The 22,352-nt window shown below is 31.7% G+C and overlaps 1 protein-coding gene across 10 annotated transcripts in view; it reads right to left on the minus strand.

The window, feature by feature from the left end:
- Positions 1-231: 231 nt before the first annotated feature.
- Positions 232-22,352, minus strand: part of mmy (UDP-N-acetylglucosamine pyrophosphorylase mmy) — a 188,820-nt gene continuing 166,699 nt past the window's right edge. For 7 of the 10 annotated variants that reach the window (XM_068376766.1, XM_068376764.1, XM_068376765.1 and 4 more), the window contains 10 exons: positions 20,955-21,115; positions 18,589-18,776; positions 18,174-18,398; positions 17,597-17,771; positions 16,554-16,713; positions 13,253-13,393; positions 12,506-12,691; positions 11,131-11,160; positions 9,154-9,219; positions 232-2,674 (listed from right to left, as the gene is read on the minus strand). In XM_068376766.1, coding sequence (XP_068232867.1) covers positions 2,518-2,674; positions 9,154-9,219; positions 11,131-11,160; positions 12,506-12,691; positions 13,253-13,393; positions 16,554-16,713; positions 17,597-17,771; positions 18,174-18,398; positions 18,589-18,776; positions 20,955-21,115 — 1,489 coding nt within the window. In that variant the 3' untranslated portion in view covers positions 232-2,517. The remainder of the gene's footprint in view (positions 2,675-9,153; positions 9,220-11,130; positions 11,161-12,505; positions 12,692-13,252; positions 13,394-16,553; positions 16,714-17,596; positions 17,772-18,173; positions 18,399-18,588; positions 18,777-20,954; positions 21,116-22,352) is intronic. The other 3 variants (XM_068376770.1, XM_068376771.1, XM_068376772.1) reach the window with 3 other exon arrangements.

The following is a 22,352-nucleotide window of genomic DNA, read 5'->3' on the forward strand; positions in this document are numbered from 1 at the left end:
GCGTCCCCTGTTGATATACGATGTCTTAAAGGGAAACCTTTGAGATACTCGCTCCAGAAGTTAGAATTCTGTGATAACCTGTGGTTAAATTCTCTGGGAATATCTTAGTAGTCTTATACCCAAGGAAGCTACCAAAAAGGAACCTTCCATCAGGACGCCATGGCTTGAGCCCAAAAAGGTCATATTGCTAACAGATTAAACGAAAAAAAATATGGGTAAAGGATAAACAAATATGTAATCTGTTTTATTTATTACATAAAACCATTTGTTTGCCTATAAGGCAAAAATACTGTGTTCCAACAACAGAACTATTTCCATAAGATTGACCTTGGTACACACACCTGTTCTGCTGTATCACTGCCCTCTTTGTCATTAGCCACCAGTACAACCACAGTAATATTATTTAAATTTCTTATCAATACTTTTTAAGTTAAATGTACAAATAGTTAGTATTTTTATTTACATAAAAATTAAAACAGTTAAAAAGTAGAGTAGGTTTTTTAAGTGAACAAGTTTAGTCATTAAACAAAACAAGCTAACACTGTAATATTCAGCTTATGACAATAAAATAGTTTTAATTCTAAAATCTCAAAGTTGTCTATACATCACTGTGCATAATAACTAAAACCTTTTTCAGGCAAATTTTTATTTTGCTCTGAATAAAATACCGTAATACTGGGATGTAGGTGGCTACTTTAAAAACTATAAAGGCAATGCACAAAAAGGAACAAAGTCTTTCAGGGTGAATATTTTATGTAAATTCCAAGAGTTAAGAGTTGAAGCGAGAGTAGTTAAGTATTTTATCTATTCTGTACAATTTCAATAAGGTAACCATTTAGCGTGTTCCCAGTTTTTTAAATTCATTTAAATACATCAAGGATAGGAAGGAAATTTAAACAAATATGATACACACAATTTTCACACACAGGAACAATCAATTCCTTTTTCACATACAATATTAGTTTAAATATTGCACTGTACAAATATACATCACTACTATGACTAAATATTCAAGAATGTGTCAGACTTCAATAGATGAATATATAACAGTTCAAACGTGAAGAAAAACTGTCTTAATTGTAAGAATAACCCAGGATATCAAATAAAAAAATTAAAAAGGAAAGCATTGAAATGCCTTGTAAAAAAGAAGGGTCCAAACATTAAAACAAAATCCAAAGTTGATAAGTTAACATTGATTGGGTCCCTTTAAATCATAAGAACAAGAACTATTATGCAATAGTTCCATTGTGCTGCTTCTATACTACTTAAAGATGATATTATCTAAGTCACAATACACTTTTCAACCATGAAACCAGAGTCTATATCCTAATACTTTACTGTGCTGCTGTATGACTGCACAGGTCTTGAATCTCAGAAATTGTTGTTCCCTGTGCACAATATTGATGATTTGTACTCTTCAATACTGAACAATCTCTACTACCATTACATGAAAATCATTATAAGTGACAACTGATAACATGAATAAAATACTTTGGTCTCTGTTAAAAAAAGAAACACTGGAATGTATTGGGTTTAATTAGACATCAGTATTCAGAAGAAAAGATTGCCAATAGACATACTTTTGTGGATTAATTCCTTCAATGGAAAAAAAGTAAAAAAGCCAGTGACACAAAACACAGCAGAATTTTTAAAACTTAGCTTTTTTGGGTATTGGAAAGTTTTCTTGTGGATAAGTATCTTAAGGAATTATATTTTTGCATTTTTTTCATAAACAACTGTAGTGTTTTAAAAGGAAAAATATATATCTATTTATACATAACTAAGAACTCTTAATGCAAAAAATGAAAATTATGAAATGAAGATGAATTCAGTATCTTTTTTTTTCCCCATCTAATTTTTTTTCTTCTAACATCATGAATGACATGCTATCGCTTATGTAAGGCACGACAATGAACGATTATCACAACCAGTGACTGTGCTTTTTCATCAGGTCTCGTTTTGACTTTTAACTCTTCCACGTGGAAAAAAAATTTGAGATTACCTAGAACATAGAAACCAAAAATTGAAAATAGTACCTTTGACAATATGATCACCAGAGTACGTACTTATTTTTTCAAAGCTTACCAAAATACAGACACTATGCATACAAGTTATTCAGTAACTATTTGGATTACCACTTAACACAGAAAGTGAATGTAAAGATAAATTTTGCAAATTCATTGAAACCTCTCAAACAACAGAATGTTAGAGGAGCTGGATGTTAATAAGGAAAGTATTTATCACAAACTGCATTTCCTTAAGTTATTTATCATATCATTTTTGCAAACTTAGAAAAAATTAGAGACCCCTGTCTGTGATTTATCAGTGGTGATATATACTGTATATATATACCATCTTGTTATTGATAAATGGCTATTCTCAAAGATAATTTGTCAAAATAAGTAATTAAATTTTATTACTCATATAGAAGAGAAAAAACCTCCACAGAGAAAGGGTTGATGTGGGATAAAACGATTAGAAATATCTAAGAGTAGAGAGCTTGTAGAACACGCAAGGTTACGCTTCATTTTTCTTGGCTAACCTTTCCGAGAGAACTAACGGACATGTGAATTTCTTCTTGGCTACAAGTTCATCAAGTCCTTCGCCTGCATACGATACCAATGGAGATATTTCCACAACAACAGGGCACTCGTCCCATCTCATCTCTTTCTGACTGCAAGAAAATAAATTTTCAAAATATGTTATTTTTTTTTCTAAATACAGAAAATAAGAGATTTCATTATTGAAAAAAACTGAAATTTACATATTAAAAGCAATATTATGTTTCATAATAATAACACATATTAGAATACTTTTTATTCTAAATTACCCAGTAGAAAGAATAAGCACCAAATTACCTGAAGCATGCACACAAACCACCACATATAAGAGCATTCAAGTTGAAATTACATGTGTAACAAGAGTAACCTTGAAGTTTCACATATACACTATTTTTTTATAAGCTTTACTTAAGGTAAGGATACCAAACCTGATAAAACTGTGAAGGAGCAATAGGTAATTAGCTGTGAGAGACTTCTAGGTAAAGGGGAACACTTCATCTCACTTTAAAAAGTAATCATACTTAGAGAGGGTTAGTGTCACCAGTGCACAGTAGGTATTAATTTTATATCTTTGCAGTATCCCTTAGCTGCACCCACGTCTAGTCTTTTAATTTACCACAGTTCCTGCATCCTTTCTTCCATCTTTCTGTCCAACCTTTTTCAACTTTTACTTCATAGAGCAACTACAAGTGTTTGTCATAGTTGCACATAGGTGGTAGGTGGGCACGCCATGCCATGTGGTTCAAATTCCGTAAATTAAAAACAATTATGATCTATCATTTCATTTCCATGGTTTAGTGAAGGCAGTGAACAACCAGGAAGGTAGGTAAAATAGTATATTTTGTAAATAATGGGTTTTGTTGTTATAAGGTTAAAATTTATCAGAATTCATTTGACCAAGGTTCATTATTTTACATTAGAGAGTTTGAAATTAGGCACATGTTTGATATATGTAGTACATGAGATATGGCCTGGTAATTTTTTACAAAATAAATCCATATTGGTTCAATATACAAGTACAGTACTGTATTTGAGAAATCTTCACAAATGAGAGAAATAACTCCCAATATAGATATTCCAGTAATATTCCTCCTGTTTTGAAAATAAGATGTAGTAAAATATTCTTATTCCTTGAGATACAGGTACTGTACTTGAATACCCTTAAGGTTGATCAAATATCCAATTTTATCATGCTGAAACAGAATAAGTAATATATATAGAAAAAAAAGTGTCCCTTGTGGGCATTAAACTTTATAATGGTATAGAGCCTCTATCTGAATATACAGTATTCTTAAAACTAGAGGCAACTTTAAGGAGAAAGCTTAGATTTACAACTGGGGCATGAAAAGATAAGTAAATTGCGTGGGTAGTACAAGAGGAGGTATAAAGGAAACAGTTTTAAGCAGCAACACATGTAAAGAAGGCACACTGCAAGATCTCTCAAGAGAAAGATGTATGTAAGGGACAATTCAACTATGTACAGTATTACCACATGAATACTACTGAGAAGGAGGATGGCCATTATCAGGAAGACTGTTTGGCAGAATTTGAATACTGTACTGTATACAGGATCTGAGTTAACTGCCTTGCAGATATCAATCATGATAATACAAGATTTATCAAGATCTAGAGACTGGATAACCAAGTATTGGTAAGATAATACATACTGTAAGAAGGTACTATACTCCATAAATCCTTTTTTTTTTTTACTAAACCAACTAGTGAATCTATTGGAGACTTGTATTGTTCAGATAGTAACAAATGGTTAATCTAAATGATTTAATAATGATACAAGTAAAAACAACAATATGGCAATTAAAGAACCTTAATAGTTAGTTTTCAAAGAAGAAGGCAGTAATCAGAAAACATTACAGACAACAAGCAGAAATGCAAAGGAGGACTAAGATGAAAAAGAAGAAATATGGCTAAGAGCACTTATGTATCTGTAAAATACATTGAGAAAATTGGACCAAAGTGTGAAAGAAAGCTCCAAGTCCTGCTTAAAACATTAAAGGGATGGTGGTGCTGCATAAGTTAAGAGTTACAGTAATGATAAAAGACCATCTGTTCTCAGTAAGAGAAAAGAACATGTTCCTCTCAATATAGAAAACAATAGTAGGATTTACTCCATAAGTGATGCAAGAGCAACAAGAATAGGAAAGGGGTTATAGGTTCAGAAATTAAGTGTTGATATTAGTGGGCTCAGAATGCTATAGCAGCTACTTCCTCCATAGAAAACCATGAAATTAGTTTTGATAATTTACCTTGGATGAGGAGTTACAGAAATAGTTGAAAGAGGGCCACAAAGTTTGGAAAATAAAATCTTAGTCTGAAGATCCTATAGAGTAATACCAGTACATAATATTGGAATTAAAGATCATGAATATGACATTGGATGTGTAGTTACATCTTTTATTCCATCAAGTTTGTAAAAAAGATTCCATTACCCAATATCACATGATATATAAAACTGGAGGAAAAAGACAAGCTAGATTTCTGTGAGTAAAATTATAAACTACTATAAAAGAAGCTAGTCAACTACATTAATTTAAACTGCTGTTCTCTGACGGCCTATACTTACAAGCCCAAAATTAGAGCACATTAAATTTTCAGTAACAACCACCCACCAAAGTTACAGAAGTAATCAAGTGCCATTAGATACATAGGAGTTAATTTTAAAGAAAAAAATAAAAATATAAAGTTTGATATCCAGCATCCCAATATCTGCATAATGAAATGTCATATCTGAAAGTGTCAAGGTAGCGTAAATCAAGCCTAGTGATTATTCACCTATATTAAGACATGTCATCAGTGGACAAATTTGGAAAAAAATTTGTCAACATGGTCAAGTGAGTAAAAACTCTAATTCTAATTGCTTGACATCAATGGTCCCTCCTAATACTTGCCATAACATCACATGCCACAGTCAGCCAGACTATATATACCATGCTTATCGATCAAGTCTTAAACTTTCAATATAGATGCAGTACCGTAACATTTCCATATCGCCCATTTACCAATGATTCTTTTTATGACCTTAAAATCAAAATCAAGACTTTGCACACCAAATTACCTTGAGACTAGTATTGAATAGTTTTTTAAAGACAAAACTATGCATATGGAATTTTAATAGCTCATTAAAATCCTTTAACTTCAAAACCATTACCCAAAGGAAGTGGTGCAGACAACTGCAGAGCAAATGAAATATTCACAGCCTACTTGCATCGCGATCATACCTTAAAACTCAAGTTTCCTGTTACAAATTCTTTGATAGAAATAGTGTACATCCATAATGTTACCATGGTAACTTTGTGGGAACTTATGGATTAAAAAAACAATCGAGAAGGGATAAATAATATGGTGCATATAAAGGTTGGGGGTGCTTATATCAAGAGAGCTATTGTACTTCAGTCACCAGAGGAAGAAATGCTGACCTCCGCAAAAATTATATTCTGGTCACCCTTGAATATAAATCCGGAACCCACGTAAGTGCATGTCACGTAACAATGTAAAAACTTGCCTGAACCACGAGAGAAATATGTGCGGCAGGGCACGTGTGAGCCAGTTACACCTCTTATCCTTATTACACCTACTACTGTAATATATATAAAACAAACAGGGTTATGGTCCACATTTAATCCAAATAAAAATCCAGGTATAGTTACAGGAAAATGCCAAATAACATAAGTGCAATAAATTTGAGAATATGGCTAACTCTTTAGTCGATGTGTTGTAGCTATGAAATTTCAGCTCTAGGAAAAAATACTTGGATAGATATGTTTATACAGAAATGCATTCTATTTCTTATCTGCTTTAGATTAAATACCCAGATTTTAGTATAAATTTATCTCCCTTCCAACCCCACCATTAAAATGGACTTTTTTAATCCTTTTCTAATTCACCAAAGAAAGTTTTGATAATATTAAAAGAATCTGCAAAGCCTCTAACATGCTATTAATATATACAATAAATTTTAGTTAATATGCAACTCCATAAATAATTTAACTAGTACAGTAACTAAGAAATATCATATGGGAAAAAATACACTCCTTTAGGGGGGTTTTCCTCACATCTGCAAAACACGGAAATCTCACGTAAATTACGAGCAAAACTTACACTTAATTTCTTACAATAATATCTAAATAAAGGCTGATTTAAATAGAGTGACAGTAAGCACATGAAGAGCAAAGAAAAGGGGGAAAAACTTTCAATACTGCTTTTGGGTTAGTCAAATGAATTAAGTTTAATACATTTTTTTATGTTAAATGGCTGTTCTTCACAATGTTTTACAGTAACTACATAACTCCTACTATTATTATCATTATTACTGTATTATGTTTATTATTATTAGCATCAATAATTTCTTGATACTACTCACTAGTAAAATTCTACTGGCTTGACCAAGAGATTTATTCTTGAATGGGAAGTGAAAACTAAAGCAAGACAAAGTTCTTAAAGAGGCTGGGCATCCAAATGGGAAAAGGCCCAAAGTAAAGGCTGAATATAATGTCGATGACTCTAAAGGGAGCACTGACAACCCCCTAAGGGGAATACAGTACTGTACATTGCACAGATACAGTATATGAACCACATAAAAATAAAAATAAAAGTATTGAACTTAGTCACAGGGTTAAAAAAAGTTCATTATAAATTATTTTGTCAATTACTGTATTATCTGCCCGAAACATATTTTTATATCTTTTTCTTTGACATAAGGAGAAAATACTGGATCTTGACTCCTTGGGCTGGTTAATCTCTCCCTTTTATTAATAATAATTAATAAATGCTCACTATTTTAGCATATACTGTAGACACTAAAGACATAAATTCATAAAGCCATAATTCAATTTACTATACAGTACTGAATTGTACAGGTAATAAAAATATTAATTCTATGCAGAAAGATCCTAAATCCTATGAGCATATTAATTCAACATCAGAATTCTTCTGTTTTAAAGACCATCTTAAAGGGTGTTCTTTCTGTCTTGGTTTCCTTATGGCTTACAAATGGATAAAACAGCCAAAACTAATTTGACATTTTCCGTTGTTACAAAATCTTTAAAACATTTCAAGTTTTTGTTGACTAAATGTGTCCCCTAGTGGAGTGAGACCCTCCCAATTGGAATTCCTAACAATCGTTCAAATTTTTTGATCAATAATAGTTACTTCCCATCTAGCTACATATTACCAAACTCTTGGCCACTTTCTGTGCTACTGAAAAGTGGGTCTCAGCTCCTATTTTCTGTCCATTTATTAATCAGAAACAGAATCCCTTATTTAGGCCTTAAATATCTTTAACAAAAATATTTACCACTACCTGAAATGCTATGTCTAACATATAAGGGGTTAAGTTTGGGAATACTTTACTTAAACAAAACACACTACTTTAGTACTAAGTAGAGCCACAAGTTTAACAGTGATGAGATATTCATGAAAGAAAAGTGACAAATAAATAAATAATTGGCTCTTACACAGCAGACATTTGCAATTACAATATTACGGCTGTAAAAGTACTTTTGAAAAACAGCATGCTAAAAATTAATCAAGTCATCTATACTGTATAATATATTCTCCCATTTGAGTGATTTTTTTATCCCTTGTACTATGGCATGAAGAATGGGTATATCTGGTTAGAACTTTTAAATAAGACCATAGATATAGATCAACCTTATATATGATATGCCCAAGTTTTTAAAATTAAATCTACTTACCATTTATTTATTATAATCAATCTATAATAAATTAAAGCAAAGTTTCTCATTCTATCCAGTAAGTCTGAATGAAAAATACACTGAACAATAATGAGAGATTCTTATGGACTAAGTCTCAATCAATCAATCAGTGAATAATGAGTGTGATATCTGGACAGTAATGTATACCACTGAGTTAGGAATAGAAGTATAGTCCCTAATTATAAACAAAGTTTCAAACACAGTAAAAATGTTCTTCACGCTCCAAACTTACCTTTGGCAATGTAACTGTACAGCCAAGCAGTGATAGAAAAGATAACTACTGAACTGAACAAATGCCACTCCCACAATCTTTAAATAATTATCATTGAACTGAACGTATGGCACTCACATACAGTGACCTAGAAATAACTATCATTGAACTGTACATATGCCACTTACATAATCTTGAAATAATTATCATAGACAGCACACAAAAATGCATTGCTTAACATTACTGTATTTACATAATTAAAATCAAATCTGGATTATGGTTTTCTTTTTAAGTAAAGGTATAAATGTAGTACTGTACATAGAAATCAATCATTAAAATAGTACTTAAATTACTACCATATTAATAAGCTCTACATACATATTGTATTGGCAAATTATAATCACAAACAAAGATAAGGGTACGCCACCACCTCGCTATGCCCAGATAACAATACCTGTACTAAACACAAATAAATTCAAAATCAAGAAACGGTTCAAGAAATCAGAAACTAGGACTATGGGCTATCTAAGTAAAAATACGGAAATCAAACTTTCTACAAAATAAGACCTCCACCAAAGCACCCCTCATCCGTTACTGTATGTTACTGCCACTGGCGATCCCTAGAATGCAAGGATGACTTTGTACTTACTTGTCATTATAATTGAAATCTGTGTTGCCATTTTCAATTGTTGGGCATTTAGGGGCAGCAGCAGGGCTAAATAAGAAGGGAATTGAATAAGAACACTAAACAAAACAAAAAAGGCAAATAATAAAAGAGAAGAAGCCAACTTCAAAATATACAACAAAGTAAAATTTAGAGGTAGAAAACAGATGATATAAAAATAAGGAAAGATATTCAAAAATATAGTATGGCAAAATATAAGCCTCAAGAAATGAAACACTACAAAATATGCACTAAGTATTTATTAAATACCATCAAAGGAACTATTACTTATTTGAGGAAAACAAACATACTAAAACTACTGACTTGAAAGGAATGAAAATAGAACTAAATACTGTATACTGTACTATACAAGTATAATACTAGAGCAAATGCAGAAATAGAATTATGCACAGAGCATCTCATTAGAATTTTCAAGCTCTATTTACAAAAAGCAGTTCTCAAGATCTTTAGTTATTAATGTATACACTTATGCATTGCAAAATATTCATATACAGTACTGTGCTGCATATGGAAGCACAATGGATGTGGACAAATAATGAATAAATGTCCATACAGTATTTATAGAAGGTAAAAGTTTTCCACACTGGAAGCTCGTGTTTTTTGCTAGATCAAAAATATTTGCTTTAAAGTTTTAAATGTGGCAGTACTTTAATCCTGACAGGATACTATATATGAATGAAGAGTCATTGTTCTTAAATTATTTTAACTGTGCAACAGCTTGGAAAAGAATAGCATTTGAAATTTAATGTTTTTAAAGCAAATTAATTTTGCTTAAAGGCAAAGTTACCTGTATTATACAGTATTATAAAATTTTAATGTTTTCCTCAGTTACTTTTTACGCTTGATGATACATACACACGTCTTTTCATTTTCCTTTTTAATAATAATCTTTGTATTTCATTATAATTTTTATATTTCATAGTTTCTACTTTCATTATTCCTTTCAAAACAACCTTCGCTTAACAGTTGAAGTTTTACAGCTCTTCTTTACAGTACAATAATTTTCAATTATCAAGTATCAGAATAATTTAATCTGTGCTGTTCTTCCATAAATTGTATATCCATAAAGTTTCATATGCTACATGTGTGCATATATATATATATATATATATATATATATATATATATATATATATATATATATATATATATATATATATATATATATATATATATATACGAATTGAGTATTTGTAAATGATCAATCTTGCACTTAAATAAGTACAACTTTAGAAGCAGAAAAATCTAATCGTTAGCATAAAAGTGTAGTATTGTATATTTTATAAACATACAGTATAGTAATTCATCTTTCAGATCTGAGATTCAACCAGGATAACCAAGAAGCCACCGTAACCCTGTCCCAGCAGTAAGATTTTACATATATGGGCACACACTTGATGCACAATTACTGCTAAGAGTGGCCAAGTCAATAAAAAAAAAAAAATATTGAAGAAAAAGTGCTTTTGTTTGAACTCAGAAGAAAATACCGCACATAGCAAGTCCAATAACCCAATTCGCCATATCAGATGGATAACTTGGTTAACTTAAATCAACCAGAACACAGTATATTAATAGAGATAAATTAAAACAACAAAATAAAAATCCCAAGAACAACTTTGTTCATCTTAGTCTTATGGATATTAAAGAAGTATCCCAAATCCTTTAATGCTTCTGAATTACCCCTCGACTTATTCAACATCAAAAGGGTCACAATATACTAAATAGAATACTTATTTGTATATCTGACAATAATAATTGAATAAATACACCATATCCTTATACAATATAACCATTAAGTACATTATTAAAATTTGAAAAGAACATGGTGCCAATTAATTTATATCTTATCAACCCTGCACTCTATTAGTTATCCATCTGACGGTGGAAATCCATCAACAAGTCCACTCCAATCCCAATCACACGATAATTCAATCTACATACCTGTCCTCTGTAACTTGTTTGTCCTCTGACCTACATTACACGTCAAAACATTAATGGCAGTCGAATACAATTTCACTAATGCAACAAAAAGTTTAGAAAATTGCACATTTCAAATGTCATTCTATATCTCTTCCATAAATTTTCAGTGCTTAAATATGGAACTACTGTATGTCATAAAAACTCTTATTAAGGATATGAAAGTATGGTCTTTAAAGTTTCAGATGATGTCTTCACTAGCATCTTCAAAAAAGCTCTAAAAAAATTGTCACACAATGATACACATCATTAAGTCATGGGAACACTGTTAGTAAGCAGACAAAAAAATAAAAAAAATACAGTGCCATAAACTCCATATGAATTTGAAATTTGAAATACAGATTCAGATTATAGAAATAAATATAAAAATATATTACATACTGTACTTTCTAAAGAATAATTTGCTTAAAATATTTTTTACCTAGAGTAATATTTTTAATTATCTGGTGGCCATAATGTAGGGGGAAAAAATATACAGTCAGAATTAGTCCTCAGAGCAGTTTATCGTACTCCACATTAGACAAACATTGGAGAAACTGCCATAATTTGGAGAAGCCATGGTGCAATATTAATTGAATTAGATCATGCTTTATGAAATTATTATGTGCATTACAGAACACCAAAATCTGACATTTTACATGAGATAATGATTATTATGGATATCGTAATGTATGCTAGAGCTTAAAGGGGGTATAAAAATTCTAGGACCATTGTTCACAGATCTAAAAGATTGATCATTAACGCTATCATTTGCAAAATTACAGTTAAATAACAAAATTTAAACAAGAGGATTGTCTCTCATTAATCTTAAAATTGTTTGTGTAGTAAAAATTCCAACTCATAGCTCTTTATGTATTCAACATTCCAGTCATTGGAAGGAAATTATCTTATCCCAAACCTATACTGTACTTTTAAATAGCAGAATAGAGAAAAGCATCCATAACTGGGGAAGGAATACAGAACACCTGTCTTTCAGGCTCTTTATACAATTTGCTTGGCAAAATGTAGTCTAATGAAGAATATGCAGGATGCTTTAAAATTGGTGCTTGGGATCGTGCATTTCATGCCCATTAATCAATATAAAAAAAATATCTTAAAGTATGGGCTGATAAAAAAAAGGACTTTAACATTCTATCATACAGTGACAGCAAATAAGAACTAAAAACTTAAATTTCACAAATTGAAGTAAGAAGGTACTGAAGCCATGGAAGTGTAGCCAAGATTAACAACAGCAATAGTTAGGGAGCTAAAGTTCTATAACAAGTGTCTTGAGAGCTTACCTTACCCAAAAAAATATGATGTCAAGTCTTATATTTAGAGCAGTGTGACAGTTTCTTACCTAGGAATAAGAGGAAGAGGCTCTCCTTCCGAATCAATCAGAGTACCACCAGCATTCAGGAGATAGCGATGGTGGAGAGAAAAGAGAGCATGTCGGCAGGTGGTTGGTGTGTCCTTTTCGGCGCCATCACCATTCTTCAGAGGGGCGAATTCATCTTCACGGATGACTTCCCAAACAGCTAGTGTGCTGATAAAGATAAAAATTTTTATTAAATTGCATCTTGCTATATATCAAGTTTCTAAAGGAACACTACACAGATTTAAAGGCATTATAATTATAATAATAATATTAAGATACAACAAGCAATAATATTTCTAATTCATGAAACATGTCTATCAACAAACAGAATGAATATATATGATATTATCCAATAAAAACTAATTCAGAAAGATTTTATCTAACAACCGATAGCATTAGATGGGAAAAATTTCTTTCAAATGCTAAGAATCTTAGTAGGCTGCTATTAAAATAAAAATGCACACTACAGTATGCAGTTATATTATGATTAAAAAGTTAGAAGAGGTTGGACAGCAAGATAGAAGAAATGAAACGAGAATGGAGGTAACACAAGTGCAGCAAAGAGCTGAAGGAGTGATGATAAGACGCTTAAATAATGCCTACTGTTTACCACAAAAGGTGCAATGATGGCATTCCCAACCTCACCTCTTACAGAGATGAAAACCTAAAGAAACATTTGGTCAGGTCAAAAGTTCTAAAAAGATACTACACTAAAGAATTTTCACTTACTTAGAGAACTGGAATACATCAAATACGAACTTTTCCATCTTGATACCATTTGGTTTCTCAGGCTTAACTGCTTTTCCTTCTGGTGTTACCATTGTGATTTTCTTCTTGGCCACATGATGCTTCATGCTACATTCGTAATCACTGTCAAAAAGATTAACTGTAAGCATGTTTACAAGAAAGACATTCATTTACATTTTTTTTTTTTACACTTGATGACACTGTTTTAAGTGATGGAAAATACAATAGTAACAGGCAACTCAATACATGCAATATGTAAAATTTTATAACACTTCAAAAAAATATGCTGGAAAAATTTACGGTATGCAGAATTGTCTGGTGCATCTATTCTATTTACATGCACATCACACGTGAATTTATAATTCACAAAGTGTAGTGTGCGTTACAAGAACTTATTTTATGCTATTTAATCTATCCTGTTTATTTGAAATAACCTGCATTGTAATTATCATTAAGAAATGGCTAAATTTATGAATGTGTGCAACATTAGCCAGTGACAAAACACATCCTAGATTTTTCAGATGAACCGGAAATCTCCTCTGGAATGTTAAGTAACAAAAACTAAAGCTGCATATATGTAATTTACTCTAATAAACAGAAATACATAATGATCATGATGAGAAGTCTAACTACTCAAATAGATGAATGAAGGTATACTAAATCCTCAACTAAAATTGTGAAACAGTACATAATACAATAGTAATGGAGAGGGTTCATTAACTTCACATTACTTGTATGTTAGCATGATCTTGGCTATATTATTTAGGTTCTGTAATGCTAGCCTTCCTACCTACAAACCTTGGTTCCATTGAATATCTGTAACTCAGGTGCTACAAGAAGCAAAAAAAAAAAATAAATAAATAAAAAAAAAAACACTTAAGCAAAGAATGCTATAACTTAATGCTGAACTTTATTACAAGAAGCAAGCAGAAAATCAATCACACACTGAAAACTAATATACAATCTAAACCCTCTCCCCCCCCTCCAACTTCCATAATATCTGCAATTCTATTTAACAGACCCTTATATAAGTAAGAGGGTTATATTTCTCCTTTTCCTACAGTACAGAACTATGCAGTTATTTTAAAGCAAACACTCGAGACAAAACATACCACATAGATTTAACAAAAATAATCTGAAATATATAAAAAAGTAAAGAATTGGATTCTTTACCCAAAAAAAAAGAAAATTCTAAACACAATACTGAAAATCTAGGTAATGAAGAGAATGAATATAAAAAGGAATACCGTATGCTAAAGAAGCAAAAGAAACAAGAGAGAATCTTACATCTGACGAGGCTAAAAGAGCATAATAAGCTAAAAAGCTAAAGATTATGACTAAGTTATTCTAAAGGATATATTTCCAAGATATGACGCTCGTTCTCAGAAAAACACTAAACAATCATATAAACTGCATTAAACTGTGTTGATCAGCATTTTGGAACTGGGTATTATGAATGATTCATCAAATACTCAAGAGAAAAACAAATGTCACCTAATCAAAAAAGCAATAAATTTATTTAAACTGGATACCATTTCTGGAAGGATGAATATCCCAAACTAATAGTTGGTTAATTCTACTATATACAGAAAAATGCATATGTGGATACAAACTGTATTCAACATACTGTGGTATGGTAATAATTATTATCATAATTTTTAAACATTGTATGTATATCTCATATTGAAAAAACTAGAAAAGCCATAAAACTACAGAGAACAGCAATCTTCCACAAAATAAAATGCCCATACAAAAAATAAATTATCAAATACAGACAAAAATAACAACTATCTTTTAAAATAAGACATACATACTGCATATGACTAAATAACAATAGAGAAATAAATAGTATGTACCATATTGTAGCACTGAAATCTATCTTAAAATCATGGCCACCAATGCCTAAATCAAGGCAGATAATTCTGTACATACCAGGACTTCAAAAACTATATATCAAAACATGTCACAACTGAAGAAGAGAAAAGTAATAAAAGCTTTCTCTTTAGGTTCAGCAGAGAATGAAACCACAATGCAATGCCTAGTTTCTGAATAAAGTTCCACCCGAAAACTTTGCACGACATAGCAATATGGTACTCTGCAACCTACTCATAAAAATGAAGTGCTTGAAATGCTTGCAATACAGTACTGTACTTATTTGTAAGAAAAATTAAACTACAGATAAATGATGAAAAAATAATTTCCTATAATTAGGAATTGAAGCTCAACCATGAATGACAATACTGTCATAAAGCACTAGTGTACCTGGAACTGTATAAAGGTATATCCTACTGATAAACTACAGTAGCATGTATTTACAATGAGGAACTACATAGCTGTGAATGATCTAAATAATGTATAACTATAATCATGAAAATATAAAATAGATAAAACCATGAGCATATTACAAAAACAATTATTAGTGATGAAGAAATTCAATAGTAAAATACAAGAAAAATACTTGAAAAAAAATATTACTATGAATTTTAGTAAAGTCTACTTACAGAAAGCTGGTAAAACACTAAAATAATAGCAATAAAGGAAAATACACCCACCATCACCAACACATAAATTACCAGACTTATTATAAAAAACATTCCAATATTGAAATCTGTACTTACCCACTGCACAGGAAGAAATGTTGAAAAATAAAGTAAAACATTAGTCATTTTGTTTCTAAGTGCTAACATCTATTTTCACTTCACACTAGTTTTTCAAGCAAATCTGAAACCCTTGACATAAATCAATACTGTGCTTATAATCATGCATGCAAGATTGTCTAGCTCACATTAGTGATTTGAATTCCAATTAATCAAAAGCTTAATCTACTTATTTCCATAACCAGAAATTACCAGTATAACAATGTAGCTTTCATTTTGAAATAATAAAGCATTATTCTTTAAACATAATGCTAATTTATTCTGCCCAGAATGCAAGTATTAAATGAAATCACATTAAATCATATTATGAAAAAGATCCAGAATCAAGAGTAAAAAAAGCATTGGATTCCCAAAGCAATATATATAAACCGTTAGAAGGAATAGAAGAATATCATTAAACACCATTTAGCTCATTAAGAGAGAGAGGGGGAGAGAGTTCAGAAAAGTGTGTAAATACAGTTGTTAGAGGGAAGTGTTACCTAAAGTAAAGCATAAGACTTGAATTTAAAGAAAAACTTTGAAACCCAAAAGTGCAAGTAAAAGTACAATTCCTTTGTTCAAAAGAAGCAGCTACGGAGAAGGTGACCAGGAGTAATGCTGTATAACACCAATGAATGGATACTTACTAGACAACATTCTTCAAGAATTCTACGGTGAAGTAATGGTTGCAAATGTTACCAGCAGAGAAAGTGAGTCTACCATCAGGATTTCGTTTCTGGGCTGTCTTTAGTGTGATCTCACTGTATTCCACCACCTGGTAGATTCCATCAACTTTGCATACAACACCTGTAAAAAAATTACTTTATGAAATAACTTTGCTTGAAAGTCATTTATAGTTTTATACAGCTTCATTAAAAAGGTAAGTAGTACACTATACACTACAGTACTATACATTACAACAGATGGAACTTCGCACTTTTAGAAACAATGCAGTAAATATTGAGAGAGAGAGAGAGAGAGAGAGAGAGAGAGAGAGAGAGAGAGAGAGAGAGAGAGAGAGAGAGACCCTCCAGGGCAAAAGAAGTTACTTCTAGTGAGCCTATGCCGACAAGCCAAGGTACTAATTTACCTTATGGAAATAGACAAAAGGTACTAATGTAAAATACAGTACAGTATCTTGAAAGTACATGCCAAAATGACAAACTAAATGAATGATTGACTGGCTCCCTCACTAAGAAACTGAAGGCTTTTGGATTTACAGGATCAATTTGGAAACCTAATTAAAGTATAGTAATTGGACTTGGTTCATTACTGAAGAGGAGGAATTATTCTGTAAACACTTATGTTAACAAGGTTAAATCACTCATGATGAAAATCATGTTAAAATAAAACAAATGGGCATTTATGGGAAAACTTTGATAAAATAATTAGCCTGTGAGATAAAAATAAGAAATTGATGGCAAATATCACAATGTAAAATGATCCCTGAAACATAAATTGGCAGGTGTTAAATGTCCAGGACAAAACATGGGCTTGTAAACAAAACTATTACCACATGAAATTGAATGTGGCTCATCTATAACTAAAATTCAAATGCTGCATTGATATACCCAAGTAAAGAGAATAGAGTAAGTACAAACAATAAGTACAAAACCTAATATCAAAACGGTAGGCAATTTACAAGTATGAAAAAATTACAACCAATCAAATTAAGTTTCTTTTAACTCACCCACAGCCTCAGTTGGAAAGGCTTTTTCTACAACTTTAGCACCACAGTCTGCACCCTTCGAGAGACAGTAACCAATGAAAATAGGGTCGGCCATCTTGACTAGAATATTGTCTACACAATATACATGAAGGTACTTGATGCCTCGTCTTTCCATATCTTCAAGAACATTCTTTTCCTGTGAAACCCAAAATGAAGTTAAATATTCACAATGACTGCATAAATGGAACATGATTTCAAAATTAACAATATTTGCCATTAAAAACCAAAAATAAGCGTTAATTACAATTTTCATTTCTATTTACATAGGTATGTAATTTTAATTTGAAAAGACTGATTTTACATTTTTATGGCAAATGTAAAGAGAGAATTTAATTTCATATCAATGCTTGCAAACCTAATCATGTTCTTCAGTATTTATGATGTGATAAAATTTCTAGATTACTGTACACAATTCTATTACGAACTAGTTCTTATATTTAAAAACCAAATTCCTGCATAGATTAAGAAACTACCATTGAACTAAGTGAGATTAAATCCCACAAGATTGTCATTATTATGTAAATTAAAATTGACTCACTCTAAGAGCTCTGTAGAGACCTCCGTTACCGTCAGGAGCACGAGCCAGCTTATTAGGTTGTTCCAAGATGATTTTGCCATCAAAGGTGAAGCATGGTAACATGCCTTGCTCAAACACCACTAAGTCTTCCTTTTCAAGACCAAAGTAGCTGTGGCGAGCAAAGAAATCCATTGTAGGTTCTTTGGTGTGCTCTGATGTCATGATGTACCATGGAATCACTCCTGACTGTAAACCAAACACAGATGAGAAAAGGGTAAGAATAATTTGTTTTCTATCAATGTATTACTTCATTTAAGCCGAGAGCATGAATAAGAAATTAAGATTAAAAAGATTTTCACATCAGTATTTCATGAAAAAATCCAGTTTTCCTTTCCCATGAAGACACTTCCCGTGAAAAATTATATAGTTTTTTTACCTTGCCAAACTTCTCTTCAGCCAAAGTCTGAAGTCTTCTCAGCCTTTCAGCTTGCAATTGGTAGAGTGTCTTTGCTGATGGAAGCTTCACATCGTACATTCCTTTTGGATAACTAACTCCCAACCTTGTGCCCTGTCCACCTGCTAACAGGAGCACTCCAACTCGGCCCTCACTCACCTCACGCAGACCTGTGAAATTGATCAATTACCTGTATGGTGACACTTATAAACACTGATTACAGACAAGTGTTCCCTAGTGGATATCCAAAATGAATTAAGGCTAAAGCTTACATCCCTCAAAATGATTCAGTCAATTGTGTACATATATGTTTTGCATTTAATCACATGTAAACAATAGTTTATATTTTATACTTTCCCAAGATTAACTTCATGTATAATAAATTAATATTTGGTATGGATGAAATAAAATGCACTTCAGAAAGAAAATTCTAGTCTCTCTGAGGTGTAAGATCAAAAGACTTTCTGATTTGGAACATAAAAAAAAAAATCGCAGATGGACAGATGAAAGACCTTTCCGAGGTGGAAAGTCAAAGGATTTTCTGGGAGGTGAAAGATTAATAACAAACTTTACGAAGTGGAAAGTCAAAATACTTTGAGTTGTGAAGTACTTCATACAATAATAAAAAACACAACATTAAAACTGTGACCAAAGGAGCTAAGCATGCCACCGAAGTGAAACACAGCCTTCCCAAAAGAGTAGGGCCTACTCTTAATTTCTTGTTTCTCATGGCACCTTTTCTTTCCTGCCCGGCTGTTATCAACTTGCTCTCAACAAAGAGAACAGGTCAGAGAATTTTGAGAAGATATCTAAAGTTTCAGGTACATAAAAAAAGAGAGGGGTATTTACAATATTTTAAAAATTAATTTATCCTAATTCATATCTTTCTTTAGACATCACACAGATACATTTAGCTTTTTCTTTACTTATGAACACGTGGATGTAGAGACATGCAGGTCCTATTCATTCTTTTTGAGGAAGAATTGATTATCTAACATCGATATTCTATTTAATTTAACTTGTAACATACAAAACTCTCATTCATAACCCCCTTATGGTTAACATTTCTAATAGTATATTCAAAGCCTTCCATACCAAAGATGAATTAAATATGATCTTTTACACCAAGAGCTACGTGGAATAAGCATATTATCTATATAAATAACATTTACAAAAAAATAATACCCAAAACTATCAAAACTTACACGATCAACCCTTCTACTAAGAAAAGCAACATGGCCTCTAATAAATGCTACACATCTACAACGGAATGCAAATCATCAACTTGGAAATGTAACACTTCTACTAAGAAATGCATCTCGTCAACTTAGAAATACAACACGTTTACTTATGAATGCAACTCATCAACATAGAAATGCAACATGTCTACTCAGAAATGCAACTCGTCAACTTCGAAATACAACACATCTCTTAAGAAATGCAACTCATCAACTTAGAAATGCAACATGTCTACTAAGAAATGCAACTCGTCAACTTAGAAATGCAACATGTCTACTAAGAAATGCAACTCGTCAACTTAGAAATGCAACATGTCTACTAAGAAATGCAACTCGTCAACTTAGAAATACAACACGTCTCTTAAGAAATGCAACTCGTCAACTTAGAAATGCAACATGTCTACTAAGAAATGCAACTCGTCAACTTAGAAATGCAACACGTCTACTAGGAAATGCAACTCGTCAACTTAGAAATGCAACATGTCTACTAAGAAATGCAACACGTCAACTTAGAAATACAACACGCCTATTAAGAAATGGAACCCATCAACTTAGAAATACAACCCGTCTATTAAGAAATGCAACTCGTCAGCTTAGAAATACATCACATCTACTAAGAAATGCAACTCATCAACTTAAAAGCGTAACATAACTACTAAGAAATGCCACTCACCAACTTAGAAATGTAACAAGTCTTCTAGAAATTGTAACATCTATTAAGAAATGTAACTTGTCAATTTAGAAATGCAACACGTCTTCTAAGAAATGTAACTCGCCACCTAGAACGATTTCTAAGAAATGTAATGCATCTGCTAAGAAATGCAACTCGTCAACTTATGTATGCAACATGTTTTAGAAATGCAACACATTTACTAGGAAATGCAACTCGTCAACTTAGAAATGTAACACGTCTACTAAGAAAGGCAACTTGTCAACTTAGAAATGAAACACGTCTACTAAGAAACGCAACACACCTACTAAGAAATGCAACTCGTCAACTTAAACATGCAACACTTCTAAATAAAACGAGGGAAGACCCCCTATAACACTAATATGGATCTGCATATCTTCCAAAGACCCAAGGAAAGGTTCATTGGCCTTGTGACTGACCTGCCTCCTCATAATCGTTGATTTTCTCGAGTGGTGTACGAGTCACAGAGCCATGCATCTCTGCAGGGATGGGCTGCATGCGCTCATCAAGCTTGGTCTGTTCCTCGTTGAGGGATGTCACCGTTCGCTTGAAATACCCGCAAATCTCGTCTAGGTCTAGCCTGAAATTATTACAAAACAAGACGTTGTTATCAAATATGAAGAAACACACAACTGTCACTGGGAAGAAACAAGTTTAATAAAAAGTTAAATATATAAAATTAAACACACGTCACCTGAGAGACACCTATCATAAGAAAATAACTATTCACATATAGTATCGCTTGATTATATACACAACAGAACCTGAAGCATCATTTTAATTTTTTCGTAGAGGTTTTCAAGACATTCCATTTACCATCAAACAACAATTTTTTTTCCAATGATTCGAGATCATGTTCATTACTAAGCACATATTCCTATATAAGAAAGTACAATTTTATAGATATATCTGTACGATTTATAGAATGAATACGAAACAGCAACACTAAATGAGAATATTATGAATGGAAAAGATAATGCACTAATAATGACAGACGGTAGATTTGAGAGAGTTTGAGAGAGAGAGAGAGAGAGAGAGAGAGAGAGAGAGAGAGAGAGAGAGAGAGAGAGAGAGAGAGAGAGAGACGTCTCCGAGTCAGGGAATCACTCCCCTCGCTACCACGGAAAATGTTAAAAAGCAGGAATTTCTGTCAAGATTATAATAAAAACACTCGTACAAGCAAATACTCGGGTACAGAAACTAAGCATATCATTCCCATACAAGTACATTTAAAAAAAGATAAATAGCACTCCCACATATTCATTGATAAAATAACCATTAACTGACAGCAACGAAAAAAGGCTCAGAAAAAGGGTGATGCACTATAGTAACAGAAGGAACTGAGATTATGAAACACTGAGGAATTCAAATAAAAAGATGCAGAAAGTGATGATGACTACGAAAGATGATAAAAATCATAACAAATATTTACAGTGTAATAAAGATATGGATTAAGTGTTGCTTATATATATATATATATATATATATATATATATATATATATATATCTATATATATATATATATAGATATATATATATATATATATGTATGTATATATACTGTATATATATACTGTATATATATATATATATATATATATATATATATATATATATATATATATTTAACTGCCATTTCGCATATATACATACGCATATAATATATATATATATATATATATATATATATATATATATATATATATATATATATATATGTGTGTGTGTGTGTGTGTGTGTATGTATATATGCGAAATGGCAGTTAAAGCTAATAATTAAAGGGTGCGCGAAAACGCAAGAAGAATAAAATCACAAG

Source organism: Palaemon carinicauda, chromosome 7 (genome assembly GCF_036898095.1).
Source record: "Palaemon carinicauda isolate YSFRI2023 chromosome 7, ASM3689809v2, whole genome shotgun sequence".
NCBI lineage: Eukaryota > Metazoa > Arthropoda > Malacostraca > Decapoda > Palaemonidae > Palaemon > Palaemon carinicauda.